Source organism: Acomys minous, assembly GCF_964271855.1.
Source record: "Acomys minous genome assembly, chromosome: 3".
In the NCBI taxonomy this organism is placed as follows: Eukaryota; Metazoa; Chordata; class Mammalia; order Rodentia; family Muridae; genus Acomys; species Acomys minous.
Genome location: NC_140485.1, coordinates 131,484,455 through 131,504,971, shown reverse-complemented (window position 1 = coordinate 131,504,971; position 20,517 = coordinate 131,484,455). Strand labels below are relative to the sequence as shown.

Below are 20,517 nucleotides of genomic sequence, written 5' to 3'. Positions count from 1 at the left end.
AACACTGGAACCTCTTTAATCAGGTTGTGATTACAGTTAGTTACCAAAGGCCGAAAGTTTCCTAAAACGTCAGGGTTGCGCATGTGCTGCGCTTATTTTGACATACTTTCTTTGAAATGCTCAGTCTATCTTTTTGGTTTTACACCATTTCTCCTGGTTCCATTTTCTTTGTCTTTTAAAAATTCCTACCCAATAAGAGAACCTATTACAAAGAGGGCAACTATGGAAAAACAAAAACAAAAACAAAACAACCCCCCAAAAAACCCCAAAACAAACAAACAAAAAACAACAACAAAACAGGGGATGGAGAGATGGCTCAGAGGTTAAGAGCACTGACTGCTTCTCCAGAGGTCCTGAGTTCAATTCCCAGCACCCACATAGTGGTTCACAACCATCTATAATGTGATCTGATTCCTTCTTCTGACCTGCAGGTATATGTGCAGGCAGAGAGCACTGTATTCATAATAATAAATTTAAAAAATCTTAAAAAAAACCTGTGTGTGTAAGCATGTGTGCACCAGCATTATACATGGGAATGCCCACAAAGCTACAAAAAGACAAGAGAAGTTACATACAGGCCCACTGATTGCCTTTTAGTGGTTTTCATCAAACCTACAGAGCTATTAGGTTTGAATTCCCAGGCACGTGGGTGGGTCTGTGGCCACCAGAACCAACTGTGTGGAACAAGTCTAGAGCCAGGAGTGCGGGAGCAACATCTTAGATCACCTTGGACTTCAGGGCTCTAAATGAGGTGCTAACTGAGGGTTGGTTCCAAAGCACTGCAGTGAACTCTGCTTCAACCTTGCCCACCTCAAGCCTTCACACAGCCCCAGAAGTCACATGATGTTTTCCTGCCAATTTCTTCTAAGTAGAGCTCTCTCTCTCTCTCTCTCTCTCTCTCTCTCTCTCTCTCTCTCTCTCTCTCTCCCTCCCTCCCTCCCTCCCTCCCTCCCTCTCTCTCTTTTCAGAGAAAAGCTGTTGAGTCCCAAAGAGACACTTGAGTAAGACAGGATGCTGCTTCTGGCAGGCGGCAGCATGTGGCCTGCCTGGGAGAAGCCTTCCAAGTTCAGAGCATGAACTTGCTTCACGCCTTGTATTCTTCTAAACCACCAATGACACATAAGAAAAATATAAGAAGCTTAGAGCATTTTTTTTAACATGCAAAAAAAATCAGCTTTGCCATCCTTTACCCCTGGAAGAGTAACAGCAGTGACCCCGCTAGCACCACACATCATACACAAAACACGTAGACTCGTGTGCTGTTTTAGAATGGATTTAGAGGTATGTTATACGGTTTTTTTCCCTTTACATTCTCAAGTCTGGATTCTCCCCTCCCATACTTTATGCTTTCCAAGGAAATAGTGAATAACATTACCCAACCAGCACACAAACTCTCAGAATAATAGATCTAACATCCCCTTCTCTCTTTCCTGTGATAGTGCGTGTGCATGTACACGTGAATGTGCATGCGAGTGTGCATATGTGTGTACAAAACCAAAATGAAAGCAAAAAAGTGCATCACTAATGGCTAGCTTATTTCACTGTTGAATAACCATCTATTCTAACTTTAAAATGAAAACAAGTCACAGTCTGCCTATCCCTGGTTGGCCCTGAAAAATGGATGCTGCTTACCTTGGACACAAAACACTCTGCTATGGCCACAGGATCATTTTCACAGTTTTCCAGATCTTGAAGAAGTTCACTAATAAAACAAAACACAACACATAGCCAGGAAGTGTTAGATGGTCGTCTTTAGGTTGAGGGTATTCAATAGAACTTAAAAGTTTAAACCCTTCTAATGGCTTCTACAAGGCATCAAGAAATTGGATCACAGAAGGTCAAAGGCGTAGGTAAGAGTTGTCCAAGGTCATGAGCAGAGCATGAATTTAGATACGGGCTGGACAACTGATTTTCCCACCAGAGATAAGGCCTGCATAAGAGTTAAGTATCCTGGACATCTGTCATCAGTTGCTGAAATGCTCATACACATTCATTAATGAAGAAGTACCTAGGTACCCACCTACACAGGCCATCCACAAGCAAAGGGGATACATTTCCATTCTCAATGAGGTCCTGATGCGCTTGAAGAATAAGATGCTCAAATCACACTTAAAAAAACGTTCATCCCCTAAGTGTTAATGGGAAAGACTATTCAAAGGACAGATGGACCAAGAGAGAAAGTGTCTCTACTTAAATGTCAACTCATTAAGTTTTAGTGGCAGGACCATCATATTGCATGGCTGTCTGTTTAACTAACCATTTAGTCTCCCAGTGTTGCACAAAATCCCCAAGGTGGAATTGCTCATTCACTGGATAGTTTTGGTTAAGTGGCACATTTCCAAGTTTCATTGTACCAATGTGTAACTTTAATACCAGTCAGGTGCTCATTTTTAAAATGTTATACACTGAACACTTAATAAAAAGACAACCAGTTCTGTGGGAATTAGAATGAAATACTTTCTCTCTGTGCTTTGGAGTCTCACTGGCTTCTGCTGAGACGTAGTTACCGTCTCTGCTAGAGTAGGGTCCCTCTTTCTAAGTTTTAGCTGTTGTTTCTTTCTTCATTTTTATCAAACTCCCACCCATCATCTTCTCAATCAGATGTATTTTACAATTTGACTAGAGTAAATGTTCAAATTTACATATTTAAAAAAATATTTATTTATTAAGTACACAGTGTTCTGGCTGCATGTGAGCCAGCAGGCCAGAAGAGGGCACCAGATCTCATTATAGGTGGTTGTGAGCCACCATGTGGTTGCTAGGAACCGAACTCAGGACCTCTGGAAGAACAGCCGGTGTTCTTAACTTCTGAGCCATCTCTCTAGCTCTCGAATTTACATCTTTAAGACAATGAGAAGACTATGGAAATAAGGCTCAGTGTGTACCATGATTTCTTTTCCTTCTTTCTTGTAGAACCACAACGTCCCTGGAGCTAAAACTAATCTCGTTCTCAAGACTGCTGACTTGTTTTCGTATCATTAGTTATGAGATTACAGAAATGTTTACATTTGTGCAGATTAAAGAAACACACACACACACACACACAGTTAAAGAAAAGGGAGCTAGATCTGTGACCTCTTCATATAATCCTGTAACTGTGGCATTTGGAAAAAAAATCTTTTAAAAAATTAACTGCCAAACTGTGTGTGAGAAGGATAAACCTCAACTTAGGACAAGAAAACATTTTTTTTTCTGATGGTGTTTGTTCCTGGCGGTATACTGTTGCTGCGGGGGAGGGGCAAAGGGTAGGTGGGGGGAGGGGCAGGGGGCTTCAGTCCTGAGCCTGCATACTTCTGTTCTGCAAGGATGGCCATTATTTCCCCTGCTGGGCAGTTCTGCATGTCTTTTGGTGTCCATCCTCCTGGTTTGCCTCCTGTGTTGAATATCTTACTCCCTATCGTTTCCCATGGATTCTCTCCTTTGAGGGTATGCAGTTTCTGGAAGCTTCCTAAGTAAGGGTGACAAGAGGTGAATCTTTTGCGTCTTCCTCTTCAGTAAATGTCCTTCCTTCACCTGGGCTGATGATGTCATGAGATGGGGCTGCTGCTTCTTCTATTTCTTCTTCTTCTTCTTCTTCTTCTTCTTCTTCTTCTTCTTCTTCTTCTTCTTCTTCATTTTCCTTTTTTGAGACAAGGTTTCTCTGTGTACTATCCCTGGATGTTCTGGAACTCACTCTGTAGACCAGAATGGCCTCAAACTCAGAGATCTACCTGCCTCTGCCTCCTGAGTGCTGGGATAAAGGCGTGCGCCACCACGCCCAGCCGGGGACACAGGATTCTTATTTGTAGTAATTTTCTCTGAATGGTCACCGAGCCCAACAAATGCTACTGAGAGTTTGATACCACTTTTCTCCCCAACTGGTTCTCCATGTGATTTTTATTTTCCCTGTAAGTTTTTAGAATTTGTGTCTTTGCTAATGTAACTCTGAGGCTCTGTGCTAGTCAGCTTTGGATGTGGTCTTTGATCATGTATGCAAGCAATTTGGATATGATCTTGAGATATAGCATCTAAAGTCCCCTCATCAGGACACCCATAGGACATTAATCTGCAAAAATACTGCTTTCTGTTCCACTTTCTCTTCAAATTACAGTGAGCTCTGCCAGAGACTGTGTGCCTTGGCTTGCCTCACAGAAAGTAGGAGCCGACACAGGGATGCTGATGTTTGCTATGAAGTTAAACAGTAAGGAAAGATTATATATATATATATATATATGTAAAATGGTTCCCAAACATAAAGCACAAAGCCATAAAACCATTTGCCAAAATGTGTAAGTTTATTATTATTATTATAATATACATTGATAGTTTAATTATTTCTGAGCTGTACTTTCTAAGGCGATAAACAAAACATAAAAAAAACCAACCAAACAAACAATAATCACCACCAGCAACAACAACAACAACAAAAAACCAAGCAAATATGCTTATGGGTCTTAACCACCTGCAGCAATACAAAGGATTCTGGAACTGTGAGCCTCAAAGCCTACTGTTTTGGAATTATGTGTTTGCTGCGTCTGTCCCTTTGCTGGGGGCTGGCAGAGGTCCTGTTAGCCACATTTGTGGGTCTTCTCGTCTGACCTTCTAGTTTCTCTCACTTTCCCATCTTCTTTTCCACATAGCGTGCTTGTTGTCTCTTTCTACATTCTTTTTTTTTTTTTAAATTTTATTTATTTATTTATTACATATACAGTGTTGTGCCTGCATGCCAGAAGAGGGCACCAGATTCATTATATATGGTTGTGAGCCTCCATGTGGTTGCTGGGAATTGAACTCAGGACCTTTGGAAGAACAATCAGTGCGCTTAACCTCTGAGCCATCTCTCCAGCCCCCTGTTGTCTGTTTCTAGATCTTAACTTCATTTCCCATCTGTTGACACTCTGCTTATGGCTATTACCACACTCTTCATGCTATTTGGATGTTTTTGTCTGAACACGCTATTTGGATGTTGCTTTATGCTTCTGCTTTCATTTCACAAGGGCAAAATAGTCTATGATGCTCTACAAGGCTATGAGGGTGATGGTGATGATGGTGTTGATGAAGATGGTGACCTTCCTGGCTGTTCTTTGTCTATGCTAAGCTCTTGTTCCTCTGTTTAATGATTGTGGCTTCTGTCATCCATTCAATAGTTCTCCTTAAAAAAAAAAAACAAAAACAAAAACAAAAAAACAACAACCACCCTGGGAATCTTTACTCCTGGATAACTATCCTGGATAGTTTTATGTCATCTTGACAAAAGCTAATGCCATCTGAGGAAAGGGAACCTTAACTGAGAAAAGGCCTTTGCAAGAGTGGGTTGTAGGCAACCTTGTTGCTTTCTTAATTATTGATTGATGGGGGAGGGCCCAGCCAATTGTGAACAATAAGCAAGCCAGTAAGAGCACCTCTCCAAGGCCTCAGCGTTGCCTTCTGCCTCCAGGTTCCCACTTGATTTGGTTTCTGCCTTGGCTTCCTTAGTAGACAGTGTTTCAGGATATGTAAGCCAAAGACAAAAACAAAAACAGAAACAAAACCCCTTTCCTCCTCAAGTTGCTTTTAGTTATGGTGTTTTGTCATAGCCATAGTGACTCTAGGATGGTTTCAAATGAGACCCCATAATGCTGATCATAATCTCTGTACATAGATGGAGTTTATCACATAGTGACCTTCACTCTCAGGTAGTGGTACTCAAACATTTTAAGTGACCTGATGTATTTATACCCTGAAATGCTCTTAAAATGGAATCTATATATAACATTTGCATCTAGATTTACATATATAAACTAGAAGTTAATAATAATGCCAAGTACAGAGTATTAATCAACAGATACAGAAGATAATTATATTAATATAAATATTTCTTTGTAACTTAAAAAAAACAGAGGAGCATGTTTTACATGTTTGTATATTTCTCATCTAACTCCAGCTGGATTCTCTTACCTGCTGCTGAATTCAACTTGCTCTATGTAATCTATTACTTGGGCTAAAATCTACTGAAAACAAAGTAGCCACAAAAACATGTCATTAGGAGCTGGGGGAAGCATTTTAATGGCTTCTCAGACAAGGGTGATTAGACTTCGATAGTCTCCTGAAACTCAGTAAGTGGTGTGGATCTTTACAAGTCTGCTGAAGTCAAACCCCACACCGAATGGGCCATCCTGTCACTTTTCAAACCCACTGCATCATCCTAATCACAAACATTTCCCCAATATTCTCATTAAAACACCTCCTTTGCAAGATTAATTTTACTTTGGCAAGTATCACTCAGATATTTGTATTGCTATTTGTAGCAAGATGGATACAGTAATAAGTGAGAAGCAGTTGAAACACAGAGAGAAACGCCAGGAGACAAAGAAGCAGGGGACGACAAGGCGTTTGGGGTTGGGGCTCTCATTTATTGAAGTAAACATTGCTGTTTTTCTACGGTTTCTGTCTGGGGCTATCAATATCAATCTTCTCTCTGGGGAGATAAGGATTTTGGGAGGGTTCCAGAACACTATCTCTGAGCTTACTTGAAATATGTGTAACTAAATTCTAAATTCTGTGCCCTGAGCACCCCCCCTGAGCATTAATTTTATATCTCCAGAGTGAACTTGCTGGGAGGAGGAAGGGTCTTGGGGTCCACCTTGGCTCTATACGTCCCTCACCTATAAACGAATGAAACCATTCACTGCTCAGGAACCACAGCGCTGGAAGGGAACATAGGTCCCAGATAGTCCCAACCTACCTAGCCTTACAGTGAGGAGATAAGGGCTCATAAAGAGAAAGCTGCTTATCTTAGACTACACAGATTATAATCAATGGCAAAGCTGTGGAAGGTTCCTGAACCTCACCTCTGTACTCCATTAGAAGCATGCCTACTGAAGAAGGCGTTTCTTTAGCAAACTTAAGGAAGCTAAGTATGAGACTGCATGCCCTGGAGTTCTCAAAGGCACACCTGGGAGATCTACTCGGTGCCACCTGGCAACTTAACTTTTATAGCCTTTTACACAGATAACATAAACACAATGTAAATGAAATGGTGGGCGTTCTTTATCTCATCTTCCTTCATGCTGCCACTATCCAAACAAAACCATGTGCTTGCTGCTCAACAATGACTGGGAGACTTCCCTGTCAGGGGTGAGGAGAAGCACTGAGGTAAAAAAGACAAAGGCGATTCATGTACGTGCCTATGAGCACGTTCTGGTCATAGCTGATCAATGTTAGCAAAGCAGTCAATACCACATGGTAGCCTGTAAGCTGAAGTCAATCAAGGAGAGAAACCGAGGCAGGGCAGAACTGGTGGAGGGTTTGAGGGGGTCACAAAGTTTATTCTCTGAGGTGATTGATGTTTGAGGGCATGAAGAGACTTGGAAGAAATCGTTTAAGAAACGAGGCCCCGACTTCAAGACAGAATGAGCTTGGGGTGCTCTTGTGTGTGCTGTGGCTGGGGGTTGGTGAGCATTGGAGAATTGGGGGATTCATGAAGACAGGTAACTGGGAGGAATATAAGAAAGACTGTGGGATATAGCGGGGGGCCTCAGTGTGGCAGATCAATCACCAGAAACAGGACTGGCCACCCAGAGTTTCAGCCTAAGGGGCCAATGACTACAGAAATGGCCTCAGTGTAGCAGTGGGCAATGAGACACGCACTCCAGAAGATGGAGTGTCCAAGATTTCTTTCAGAGTTAAAGTCAGATGGTAACCATCTTTCTTTCAGGATCTCATCTAAATTCTTTTCCATGAGTTATTAATTATAACAGCCTTGGCTGTCCTGGACTTGCTTCATAGACCAGGCTGGCCTCGAACTCGTAGAGGTCCACCTGCCTCTGTCTCCCAAAGTGCTGGGCTTACAGGCATACATCACTCTGCTCAGACATCTCTCTTCTCTTTAGAATGGGATCACAAACCAAAAAAAAAGATATAATTTCCTTCTTGAGCCCAGGCCTCTGAGCTTGTCATTCTGGACAAACAGCAGTAGCTCTGTTTGCCCTAAAGAGCATCCTGTATGTGATGCTTTCTCTGACCACTGCTGTGAACCTAAAGGTAGAAACTGTGTAATGACTGCAAGGTCACACTGCTTTATGCTGAAGGGTCAGGACCTGGCCTCTCCTCTTCCGCCTGGCATAGGCTCAAGGCAACACTTCCTTTCCCCACCACCTAACTAAGCCATTTTAATGTTTAGCTTCCACAGAGATGCATGTGCATATGGGACTGGAAAATAGCACGTGACACTCAGCGATACATTAGGCTTTTGTTGTTGTTTGTTTTGTGTTGCTTTTTTGAGGTAGGGTTTCTCTATGTAACCCTGGGTGTTCTGGCACTCACTGCTAGATACAGTAAGCCTTTCATTCCAGTTGACAGGAAGAAACCTGTGCATAAAAGGATTCCCACCATTGCACAAACCTGAGAGTCACTGTGCTGGGCTGAAAATATACAAAAGAGGCAACTGTCCCACCTCTCTCTGCCTTGTTATGTGTTCCAATGAATCATTACACTGCATTAAAATGACCTATTAAAAAAAAAAAGCACAGCCCAAAGATATATATTTTATTTTTTTTTAATTTTTGGACTTAAGACATCTTTATCTTATTTTGTGAAGATTTCACTAGACCCTTAAACAAAATTAATTGCATGGTCCCAAGCTTCTGAGAGCATCCTGTTCATTGCTGGAGTGCATGACTTAATGCCCTGCTCTACAACGGTGTCATTCATGTCTGAGCCATAAGACTGGCTCCAGCATTTTTCACAGAGTAATGGCTCAACACACAGGTGTACTGACTGAAGCAGATGGAAAACGGTTTGAGCCTGATGATCTTAATCTGTCAAGAAGCAATTTAGATATAAAAATCCAATCCATGCGTTTCCTCAGGCTTCACCCTTAAAGAGATTCATGTTAGGGTTTGGACAAGTTTTCTCTATTCCAAGAGCACTGGCATTTTCCCTTTGGTGGGTAATACAATTTTCTCCTTTCAAAGCTTGGGGGATCTTAGGGCCCAAGTGGTTTTTTTTTTTTAAACTAACCTAGTTTCTGACCACTTGGAGATTTATTCCAGATACCAAACCAGAGCCTTAAATTTCAGGTTTATACAGTAAGAGATGTGGCCACTACAAAGTAGACCAAGATAAAGTCTCAGTGGCATTTCATGGTGAGGGATTAAACCATTCAAATCTCGTGACGCATCAAAAGAGAAAGGGAGGGCAATGAAAGGCAAAGTGCCCTCATCCTTTATGAGCATAAAATAGCTCCTCAGTTAAGAACACAGGAAGCACCACGGGTACAGGAAGCTCATTCTGGTAGTGATATAGGTTTGTGGCTCAAGTCAGAACGACTACCAGTACAGTTCAGTCAATATGCGCAGGAGTAAAATAACTCGCTGTTTATTAAAGCCATCTCTGCATTCAACAGTGCTCAATGTGCACAATATTCTGATAAACTCCAGCAAAATGGAGAGGTGTTTCTCTAAGTTTTATTATACTTAATAAGTAAGTCCAGAGATGTTTCTGATGATGTCAAAATGAAGATAAGGGTGTGACATTGTGGAAGAAGGGTCGATTCAAAGCAGTGGGATAAGAAAAGGCCCTGGGGCTGGAGAGATGGCTCAGTGGTTAAGAGCACTGCCTGCTCTTCCAAAGGTCCTGAGTTCAATTCCCAGCAACCACATGGTGGCTCACAACCATCTGTAATGGGATATGGCATCCTCTTTTGGCTTGCAGGAGTACATGCAAGCAGAGCACTGTATACATAATAATAAATAAATAAATCTTTTTTTTTTAAAAGAAGAAAAGGCCCTAAAGGGAAGAAGAACTAAAAAAGTCAACAAAACAATTCATGTCATTTTCAGAGTGACTGCACAGAATTCTAGACGCATGTACAAGCCATTGTTAGACATCATGGGGAAGGCTGGAAAGTTCCTTTGATATGACAACTTATATAAGAATAAAAAACATTCCTAATTGACACTATATAGTTAATTTTTTAAAAATTGAAAAAAAAAGTCAACATAATGTTAGTATTTTAACGTCTCTAGGGATGAATTTTTAAAGCTACATGTTTCCCTGTGGGAGAAAATTTGTTAAGTATTTTTCCAGGATGTTTTAAAAGGTAGATGGGACCAGGTGTGCATATGGAATCCCAGGATATAGGAGGTGAAGGCAGAAAGATCAGGAGTTCAAGGTCATCCTTGGTTATACAGTGAATTCTAGGCCAGCCAGGGTTACATGAAATTCTGTCTCAAAAATAAATATGCAAATAAATAATTGGCCAAAGAGACATACAGCTATAGATGGGATGATCTGGTCACATAAAGATGGCATGACTTTTGAAAAACTAACAATAACACCAAAATCATTTGATAGGGCTAAGTCAAGAGCAATGAAATCAGCGTTGAAGGAAGCAAACAGGGCTCAACAATGAAGGCATCATGGCACCAGGACAGTTGGAAAAGTACACTAAAGAGGACTGAGAGACCAGACCAGAGCCATACCCCCAATGGAAACTTGGCATACAAAGGACAGAAGATGCAACCTAGCGTGGAGAGTTTGAGTGTTTCAATCAGTTGTGCTGAGACCGTTGGCCAGACATGTGAAATCAGAGCTTAGGTCTATTGTCAAATACTGCACCACCACCAGTTTCAGGCAGATTAAAAACAAGTGTGAAAAAGCAAACTTTAGGCGTCTTTGAAAAAAAACAAAAACAAAACCTTATCACCCAAGAATGGTAGATAATTTTTAAACTTAAGCCCAAAGTGTCCTACCCTCAAAAGGGTATTTTGTCTTGAACAGTTTGCTTCTTAGAAGCCACATTAAAGTTAAAAGGCATGTCTCATTACATGGTCCATAGAATTTATCAATAACTCTTATAATGCAATGAGAAGAATCATGAGTCTGGCCAATGGATATGGCCAGACAAATCACAGAAGAAATATAAGTGGCCAGCAAAGAAAAATAAAAAAAACATTCTTATTGCAACTGGCCCAATGCAAAATGTAGAGCCACTCTGGGAAATGTTACACGGCAGTCACACAACTAGAGCACTAGAGCGCAAAAATGATGTTGAGTGAAAAAAAAAAAATCTGTAAGAGTTTGATAGCACTGTATGCAATGCCTGAACCAAGGAAAATAAACATATATGTAATGATGGTAAAACTACCCCAAGGCTTGGTGGTGTAGCACATATATGTGCAGTGTGCGTGAGCTTCATCCCCAGAAACATGGACGCCATCATCACAATAAAACGAAACAGGCGAGCAAACAAACCCAGATTGGGAATGAAGCACCATGTTGAATTGTAAGTTGCAGTGATGTATGATCATCTACCTTACCTGATTCTGCATCTTTCTCATTCTCCCTTCAGTGAAGAATCTTGCCATCTAAGACACTTATTTCTCTGATTTGTAACATATTAGACAATGGTACATGATAGGAACGTTTATGCCACAGAGCCAGGCAATTTCAATTCCAGCTTTCTCTCCCCTTGTCATGCTAGAGAACTGGTCTACCAGCATGAGAGTGCACCAACTTGCACAGTGAAAAATGACACTGGAGAAGGGCAAACAAGAGGCTTTCAGTGAGATTTTTAATACATTAAAATTTTTAAAAAAAAACATGTAAAATTAAGTATGGTACAAAAAAGCTGGGGTTTATTCTATTACTCTATACTTTTCTCTGTTTTAGAAATGCATGTCATTGTTCTATAACCCATGTGTTTGGCATCAGATGTGTTTTTGGATTTTGGGATATCTGCACAGACACAGTGCCGTATCTTGGAAATGGGACCCAGGTTGAAACACAGAGTTCTGTTGCTTCATCTGCAGCTGATATACATAGTTTGAATGTAATTTTGCACAGTTTTCAGTGGGTCTGTGTGATGATTATGACATATTTCATGACATCAGATGTGGAATTTTCCACTGGTGCCAGTAGAAATCAATTTGGAGCATTTTGGATTTTCTATTTAGGGATACTCAATCCATATGTCTTGGAAAAACAAACCCTTTCATCTGGATTTTTTCAGGCTAATATAGCACACCCCCCCCTTTAATTTTAAAGTCTTACCTAGTTGGACACAATATTATAACTCTCTGTTGAAAAATCTAGAACTAAATTTAACAAGAGAACTTTAGAGCCTATTATTTAAAGTTCCATCATCATTTGCCGGACAGTTACATCTTGAAAATCAATTGGAACATCATTAAAGATTCATGAGTGGTGACATAAAAGGTCACATTAACGTTCTTACTTAACAAACTGTAGCAGCCACAGGGCTATTTAAACTGTAAATTTAGATTTTCCGTGTAAGAAAATGGAAGTAAAAAAACAAATGGGGGCAAAAGAGATGATTCTACTATATGTAGCTGGGCATGGGATTGAAAGCCCTGTAACTCCAGCACTATGGAGGCTGCTACATGAAGGCTGTGAATCTGAGGACAGCCTGGGCTACATAGTGAGTTCAGGGTCAGCCTGCTATAACCTAGTGAGGCCCTGTCCCAAACAAATAAACAAGCCAGCAAACAACTAACCCACAAAGCCATGGCAACTCAACAGTGAAGTTAAAACAACAGATATTTTTCAAAACCGAGGAAGATGTTAGAAATGAACAGAAGTGGCCCGTGACTATGGCTATAGCCTTGAGCAGAGGACCTCCTGGTCTGAAAGGCTGATTCCTCACATAGGAAATTTGCTGGGTCTTACTGCCTTCTCCCCACCTTGCACTGCGTGAACAGTGAATACATAAATCTGTGCACGATCACGGAAGCCACTGGCATCAACACGACCGCTAGGACCTCACCCACGCCTTATATGTACACCATCAGCAGGCCATTCCTTTATTCTGGCCCAGGTATAATTTGGACAGCAATGGATTTCAGGGTCAACGGACATCCAACAGGAAAGGATGGACTATAGATTCAGGAATCCAGGCATCAGCTTTTGTAGAGTGGGGCCTCTCTGCCAAGTCCCTTCTTGCTAACTCACCTTTCTCTTTCTTTAGACTAGGAGACAAGTGAACATTTACAATTCCAAGGAGTGAAACATCCCTCCTGAGGTCAGCCATAGCTTCCTGGTGTTCATAAAGGGCTTGGAGAGCAGGGTTCTGCTGTGCAGGAGGGCACATGGCTGAGTGAGCCCCAGTGACCTGTATGAAAGGAAGATGTTTCTAGAGCTGCCTGGCCTCTGACACGGGGAACGCTCTACCAGGACTTCTTTCTCTTCATCAATTTGGGGCCAAACCACAGAAGAGCTAGGTCAAGGGCCTCGCAGCACCCAGCGTCTTTCTGGGTCACAGTGTCATTAGTGGACTCTGGGAAGTGATGCTGTCCAGGGACTCATAGAATTGCTAAATAGGGGCGTGCATTAAGACCAACACATCACCAAGGAGGATGTGGCTTCTGCAGCTTTTCATGTCTTTCTCGGCATCTTCTTCCTGGGCTGATATATCTAGATAGTGTTCCTCTGCTGCAGCTCCACATTGGAAACACTTGAGGGCCTTCTGAACCATTTTGAGGCTATGGCCCCCTCCCAGACCAACGAGTCAATTTATGGAGGAGGTAGGGTTCAGATCTTGCTTTTAAAAAAAATAATGTTTTTACGTACTTTCTGAGAATTTCATATAGTATATTTTGATCAGATTTTTCTCTCTCTCCCACAGCTCCTCTCTGACTCTGTGTCACCTCCCTACCCAACCAAGTTCATGTTATGTAAGCACCAGGTCCACCTTGGAGTCTGGTTGTTATACCCAGTGTCACTCCATTGAAGAAAACTGATTTTTTTTTTCCCCTCTTCCAGCAAATATCAATTACAAACAGTTTCTTGGTGAGGGGCTTCATGGCCACTTCCCTTACGTGCTGGGATTTTGTCTGGCTTGAGTCTGTGAAGGTCTTGTGCATGTTGCCACAGTCTCTGTGAATTCATGTGTGCATTAGCCCCGTTGTGTGTTTCTCTGGAGTCATCCACCACCTCTTGGTCTCACAACCTTTCTGTCCTCCTTTTATAAATCCCTCAGCCTCTAAAAGAGGGGTATGATCCCATTTAGAACCAGCTATTGCTTGGTAGTTTGTTTTGAGAGATGGTGTCATATAGCCTGGGCTGACCTTGATCTCATGTTGTGGCTGATGTTCGCCCTTCCACTTCTGAGCCTCCTGCCTCCACAGGTGAACCTATCACCTGTTGTTTTATTTGGTGCTGAGGATGGAACACAGGGCTTCGAGTATCCTCGGCAAGCAATTACCAACTCTATACCCTCATTATGTTTTTAAAGGAGAGCTTTTCAGGTGCTTCAGTGGGGAGCCCAGGAGAAGCCTGGGCTCAGAAGATGCAGAATGGTTCTCAGAGTTTGCAAGGTCAAATGAGTAAAACCCTGATGTGGCCTTGGACTTTCCTATGAGCTAGGCTGTCAGACCTGGAGGACCCTGCCTCCTACAAGCCAGGCTGGTGCTATATATCAAGGACCCATGGGGGCAAAGGATCTCTGAGAAGCTCATCTTTAGTGGCCCAATAGGCAAAGAGGGGTAGGATGTCACTTGTAGTATCTCGTTAAGTCAGAATGAGAGGGTGATGTAAAGTTTTTTAATGGCAGGTCACTGTGTCAAATGGCCACCTCCAATGGGAGTAGTGTTTTACTGCTTGGTGCATCTTGAGCTGGCCCTCGGGGTACGTCAGCTAAGAGCTCCACTGCAACCACAGGAGGGGGCATTTCCTGGTGAACACCTCCCACATGGTCCAGAAGGAATGATGAACACCACCGCCTGCGTGCTTAGACCGCCTCCGTGTCTTCCAAGCTGTGCCACAGACGATGACAATAGCTTATATATCTGTTTCCACGTCCTGCAGCATCCAGTCTTTGTTACAAGTGTAACTTTCTAGCCCACTGCTACCGCTCACTGTCTAGGACCTACTTAATGCATATGTGAATTAAGTTACTTGAACTGGGGGTGGCAAGACGCGTAGCAGGTAAATGTGCCTGCTGCCAAAGCCTGGCAACCCAAGTTCCTTCTCTGGAAGGAAATAATTCCTTCAGGTTTTCTCTCACTGTGACACACAGACACAGACACAGACACACACAGACACACACACACACACACACACACACACACACACACACACCACAAATAAATGCAAGAATATTGTAATAATTTGAAATGCTTGATTGTTAGCGAAATGGAGATATTGTCATAACGTAAAGGCTTTACTGACTATCTCTTGTGTTCAGATTACCCTCTAGGCAGAAGAAAGCATGTTGAAAGTCCTGCATGGAGGTAGATTCTGGAGACCAAGCTAGTGAGATGGCTGGATGTCCTGCTTGCATTCCATTGTGGATAAAAGAGGTCCATGCCAGGGACCGAGCCAGGGAGATGAGGCTCGTCTCAAAGCCAGGAAAGGAGAGAGGGGCAATGTTTATGAAGCTGAACCAAGGATTATGGGCAAAGATTTCCTAGGTGTGCTGACCTGAGAGGATTTTATAGTGCTCTTCTGCGAGAACAACCTTTGGAGCATCGACTTACCTATTAAAGTGGTAGATATCCTGTATGTTTCCGAAGAGAGCAGCCCTGTCTTCGGTCCCCAGAGGGAGTACTGTTTGGTCCTGGATGCACGCGAGGTAATCCTGTGAAATCAACGAGAAGGTTGCCTTAGGACATTTTCCAGGACGTTATTAATATGCAAGATGAATCACTGGCATCGATTTCAAATAACTACGATACTAGTGCATTTATTACCTCTACCACGGAGTATAGGCAGGTGTGCTCTCATTAATGAGTACAACACGTACCTATTAAAGAGCAGGTAGTTGTAGCAAGGAGAAAGAGTGTGGCCTACATTAAAAGATTCCCCTCCCCCCTCCCCACAGTTAGTGATCTTTTCGTTGTTTGGGAAGGCTATCATTTCCTGTGTCTTTGAGGGATTTAGAAAAAAATCAGGGGTCTTGGGAGATTCCTCAGTTGAAAAGTGCTTGCCGTGTAAACAACCTGAGTTCAAGCCCTGGAACTAACACGAAAAAGTGCATGATGGTGACACAGGTTTGTAATCCCAGTACTGGGGAGGTGGGGACAGGAGCTTGCCCATTGGCCAGCCTAGCCTGATGTTCTAGTCCCAAGCCAATGAGAGACGCTGTCTCAAGAACCAAAACAGACAGAACTGGAAGAACAACACTTAAGGCTGACCTCTGACCTCCCCATGCACTCTCATACACTTTTGAAATTTATATAGGTGAGAAACCAGAAATAAAAATTCGACCTGCGGCAGAGTTGTTTTAGACAAGCGTTTAAGGAATAAAGGCACCAGATATTTACACAGAGAACCAGATTTGGAAAGGTTTTAAAAATAGCCACATCACTCACTTTTGTTAAGTGTTGTTATATTAATGAGCTGGGGAATGGAAATTATTTTACATGCCGAGCATTTAAATTGATCTCAAATACATCCCACATCAGCCAGAGCCACAGAGGGTTAAACCGATGCAACCCAGGAGCTGTTTGAATTGCTGAGAGAGGAGAGACTGCTTTCTGCTCTTCCTGTGCTTAGGAGTTCACTACTCAGTCTCCCAGCAAAGCTGAAGAGCGGACTCAGTAGGAAGCAAGGACAGAGTACAGGAAAAAGTGAAAGCAGCTGAAATAACGTAAAATGAAAATAAATAAATAAATCCGGTCCCTCCCCAAGGCTGTACATTGTAGCTCTGCCTCCTCCCAAGTGGGGGAGGGGCAGGGGCAGGGGCAGGGGCAGGTATGCTGCAGCGTTTGAGGGTGCACAGTAATAGGGACCACAGAGCCCAGCTCTCCGCTGTGTCCCACTTTCCAGCAACACGGGAGATGGTGTGCAGAAGAGCTCAGTGAGGGAAGCCGGGGCTTCACATGCCTCAGAGGCTAGTTCCCTCCCTATGCCTTCCCCTAATCCACATCCATCCTCACTGTTTGTTCCTTCCATAATAAAACATGGGCTTTGTTGTTAGCTGTGTGAAGTAGCACACATGGGTCACTGTCTACACACACACACAAAAAAAAAATGCCTTCATTCTGGTCCTTTCCTCCTAAAAGTATTGCCACACGTGACCTCTATCATCCTTTTAAGCAAGCTTTATTGGTAACAGCTTTTCTTTTCCCTCCCTCCCTTCCTAGAACATCTCATAAGAAAGCAGGCTCGCAAGGTTCCATCGACCCCCCCCCACCCCCCAAGCAAAGCTTTTACCATCATCACGAGTGGGACGATGATAACGACATTGTGTACGTGCAGAGGAGTTCCTGTCCAGCCGAGAGCAGCTAAGCATGGCCGACCTGAAGCTCTAGTACGTTTAGATCAACATGTACAACCTGCACTTTTATCCAAGAGCACTCGCTGAGAGCTGGCGGCATGGGTCAGTGGGTCAAGGCCCCTGTGGTCAAGCCTGATGACCTGAGCTCCCTCCCAAGGGCCCACGTGCTGGAAAGAGAGAGAACCAACTCTCACCAGTGGTTCTCTGACCTCCGCACACACGCCAGGGTGTGCACTCCTCAAACAGATGCCAAACCAAACAATTAATATTTCTGCTAAGTTACATGTGGTACATAAAAATGGTCTAATATTCAACTTCATCAAATATTTATATTTGATAGTAGCTTAGTATGTCATTAGACGCTTAAAGATCTTTATGCTTATTTTTATACGTGTGTGTGTGTGTGTGTGTGTGTGTGTGTGTGTGTGTACTCCATACAAGTGTAGGTATCCAAGGAAGCCAGATGTGTCTGATTCTCTAGAGCTGGAGTTACAGGCAGTTGTGAGCTTCCCAAAATAGGTGCTAGGAACTGAACCTGGTTCCTCTGGATAAGCAGCAAGTGGTCTTAACCACTGAGCCTAACTAATTAGGTTTATTTATTTATTTATTTTGGTTTTTCGAGATAGGGTTTCTCTGTGTAGCCTTGACTGTCCTGGACTCACTTTGTAGACCAGGTTGGCCTTGAACTCACAGTGATCCACCAGCCTCTGCCTCCCAAGTGCTGGGATTAAAGGCGTGCGCCGCCATCACCCAGCTAGTTAGGCCCATTTTAAAGGGACACTTTGTATGTAAAATTCAAGAATTTGAATGAGAGACCTTGGCCCATACCAACACATCAGGCTGGGAGGTACAACTGGGACGGTGACTGGATGTTACAGTCACGTGACTGGCTGCAGCAGGAAATGAATGAAAAATCCAGTTTAAAAGGCCATGAAGAATTTCATCTGGGGTTAGAGATAAAGCCTGTGACCCCCTTTTCAACAAATCTTGGATGGAAAGTGCTTTGAAACTCCAAGAGTTCATGGCAGAGACCCTACATTTTAAAAGCTGCTTGCCTCTCTGACATTTTGAGAAAAGAGGCCATTAGGAGTCCAATTTTTTTTTTGTAGGTCACTCTAGATAACAGATCAAAGTCGTATGGCCACAACTTGTTCCCCGAGCTGACCATAATTAAGTCTTTTAAGTAGGGGACGTTAACCCTGAACCAGTTACTGGAAGCTACTGTAGCGTGTGCTGCCTTGGCAGCTGTCATCATCCGAAGCCAAAATGAGAGGCTGGGAACTCGGCCTAATAACAGTTCAGTGTGTGCTCAAATGACAGAGTGAGGCCACCAGTGGACTCCGAGAGCCAGTCACACCGCTTATTAACTTCACTGGCTTTAAGTCAGCACCTATGGCTATTATACGGCTCACAACCCACCCATAGAAGATGCCTACACCGCAAAGAACTCCAGGCTTAGAAGGAATTCCCTGGGTGACAAGCTATAATGTGGTGGCGCTCTCTCATGTGCATGTGCGTGCATGTGCATGCGCATGCACACGCACATGCACACACATGCGCGCGCGCGCGCACACACACACACACACAGACACACACACACTCAAATGGCAGCTACAGAAATCCTAGTCTAGAAAATCATGCTGCAAAGACACACAAACGAATGCTCTAGTTCTATCGAGATCCCTGGGACGATTTCTACAGCGTGCTTGATGACATTTAGTCAATGGCTCCTTCATCCGGTCTCTTCTGTGTGAGATCACGTTTAAAATGTTATAGCCTGCTTAGCACATTACTGGAGAGAAACCAAAATGCGGAAAAGATCGTTATTCACATGAAAGATAGCTATGGTGACTCCCAGTGTTTTAGATCCTTTGCTCCTGCACTCCCTTTAGCTTGGAGATAATCTGTTGCACAAAGGACACCTTCTTTCCCAATCCTCTTGCTCATACTTTGGTGCATCTCTGTGGTGGTTTCGGGTGCAGCGTTTACTGTAAGCCCTTTGCACCCTACTCTTTTGATGGAGCTAATAAAGTTTTCCTGGTTCTCGTTGGTGGTGATGCTCTTTATTTTAGAGAAAGCATCTTCTCCATTTCCCAGGAGCCGTCGTGTGCCACCACCACCTGGTACTGTGTTGGGATGCCACAGAAATGGAATGGCCTATATTGTATATTGATTTACAGTGCAAAAGCACACATGTTTCCACCCGGCCAGTCCTTCCTCCTGCTTTTTCTGAGGACGATAAGAGTGGGTGCTGAGCTCTAGTTTACAAGCTAGGAGTTTACAGACTGATGACATGGGATCCCTTCCTCGAAGGATCTGCCTCCCTGGCTAGCTGAAGAGGCAGTGTCGGCAGACAGGTCCTGTATCGCTCTGGCTAAATGACCCATACATGTCCACTAGAGAAGGACCCACATACTCAGTACAGAAGGGATCATAGGCAAAGGCAGAAGGGGTCAAGTGCAGGAAGGGGTTGGAACCCTTGGCAAGAAAGAAGATCTTTTTTAGAGAGAGACACTTGTGCTACCAGACTACTGAAAAAAAACGATGGACTCCAAAGACCCAAGTTTTGCTGAAATTCCACAGTGAGGGGAAAAGAAAGGCTGAAGTCTTGACGGCAGCCAGAGGTGGAACCTGCCTCCCAAAGGTGATTATCCAAAGGCTGAGTCAGTGATAGGCAGAGACATACCTAGAGCAGTACCTGTTTCCTTATGCATACACAGTGCCCCTCATGCTCCACGGTGGACTGGAGCCATTGAACTCCTTTATTTGTTCTTCTTCGTGCCCCCTTATTGAATAAGGATTAGTTTCTCAGCTTTTCTCTGTGACTTGTCTCTTTAATTGCCATGCTGGGACAGGTAATGGAACCTAGCTTGTCAGGGCTGTCAGGCTGAGGCCTACCCTAAAAACTTCAATAACGGAACAAAAGGCTTCACAGAGAAGTCGGGGGCGGGGGCGCCGAGTCCTTGAGGAAAGAGAGAGGGACACAATATCCAGGCAGATAGGAACACGCGTTGGGGTACACATGACTCTCTTTTTTTTTTTGTTCTTTTGTTGGATAATTGCAAGAGGGCAGCTGGGCTATGGTCCTAGGCATCTGCTGTTTTCTATCTTCCCTTTCACTTTTTCTCAGGTGCTGGGCCTGCAGAGGTCACAGTAGGGTAGTTATAGGCCTTTCTGACAGGCTGGGGACTTCTCCACACCAAGGCAAAATATTCTCTGACATCTCTGAGGGTTTGTGGTTGGAGGAGACAAGGCCTATCTTTGACCTACCACATGTAGACGTAGGGCTTTGCATGGCTCGGGCTTGTACACCGTTTTTA

General features: G+C 43.3%; 1 protein-coding gene across 15 annotated transcripts in view; it reads right to left on the bottom strand.

Moving 5' to 3' along the window:
* Positions 1-20,517, bottom strand: part of PLEKHG1 (pleckstrin homology and RhoGEF domain containing G1) — a 211,379-nt gene that overhangs the window by 40,201 nt on the left and 150,661 nt on the right. For all 15 annotated transcript variants that reach the window (XM_084777823.1, XM_084777818.1, XM_084777811.1 and 12 more), the window contains 2 exons: positions 15,456-15,556; positions 1,633-1,702 (listed from right to left, as the gene is read on the bottom strand). In XM_084777823.1, the coding sequence (XP_084633949.1) occupies positions 1,633-1,702; positions 15,456-15,556 (171 nt within the window). The remainder of the gene's footprint in view (positions 1-1,632; positions 1,703-15,455; positions 15,557-20,517) is intronic.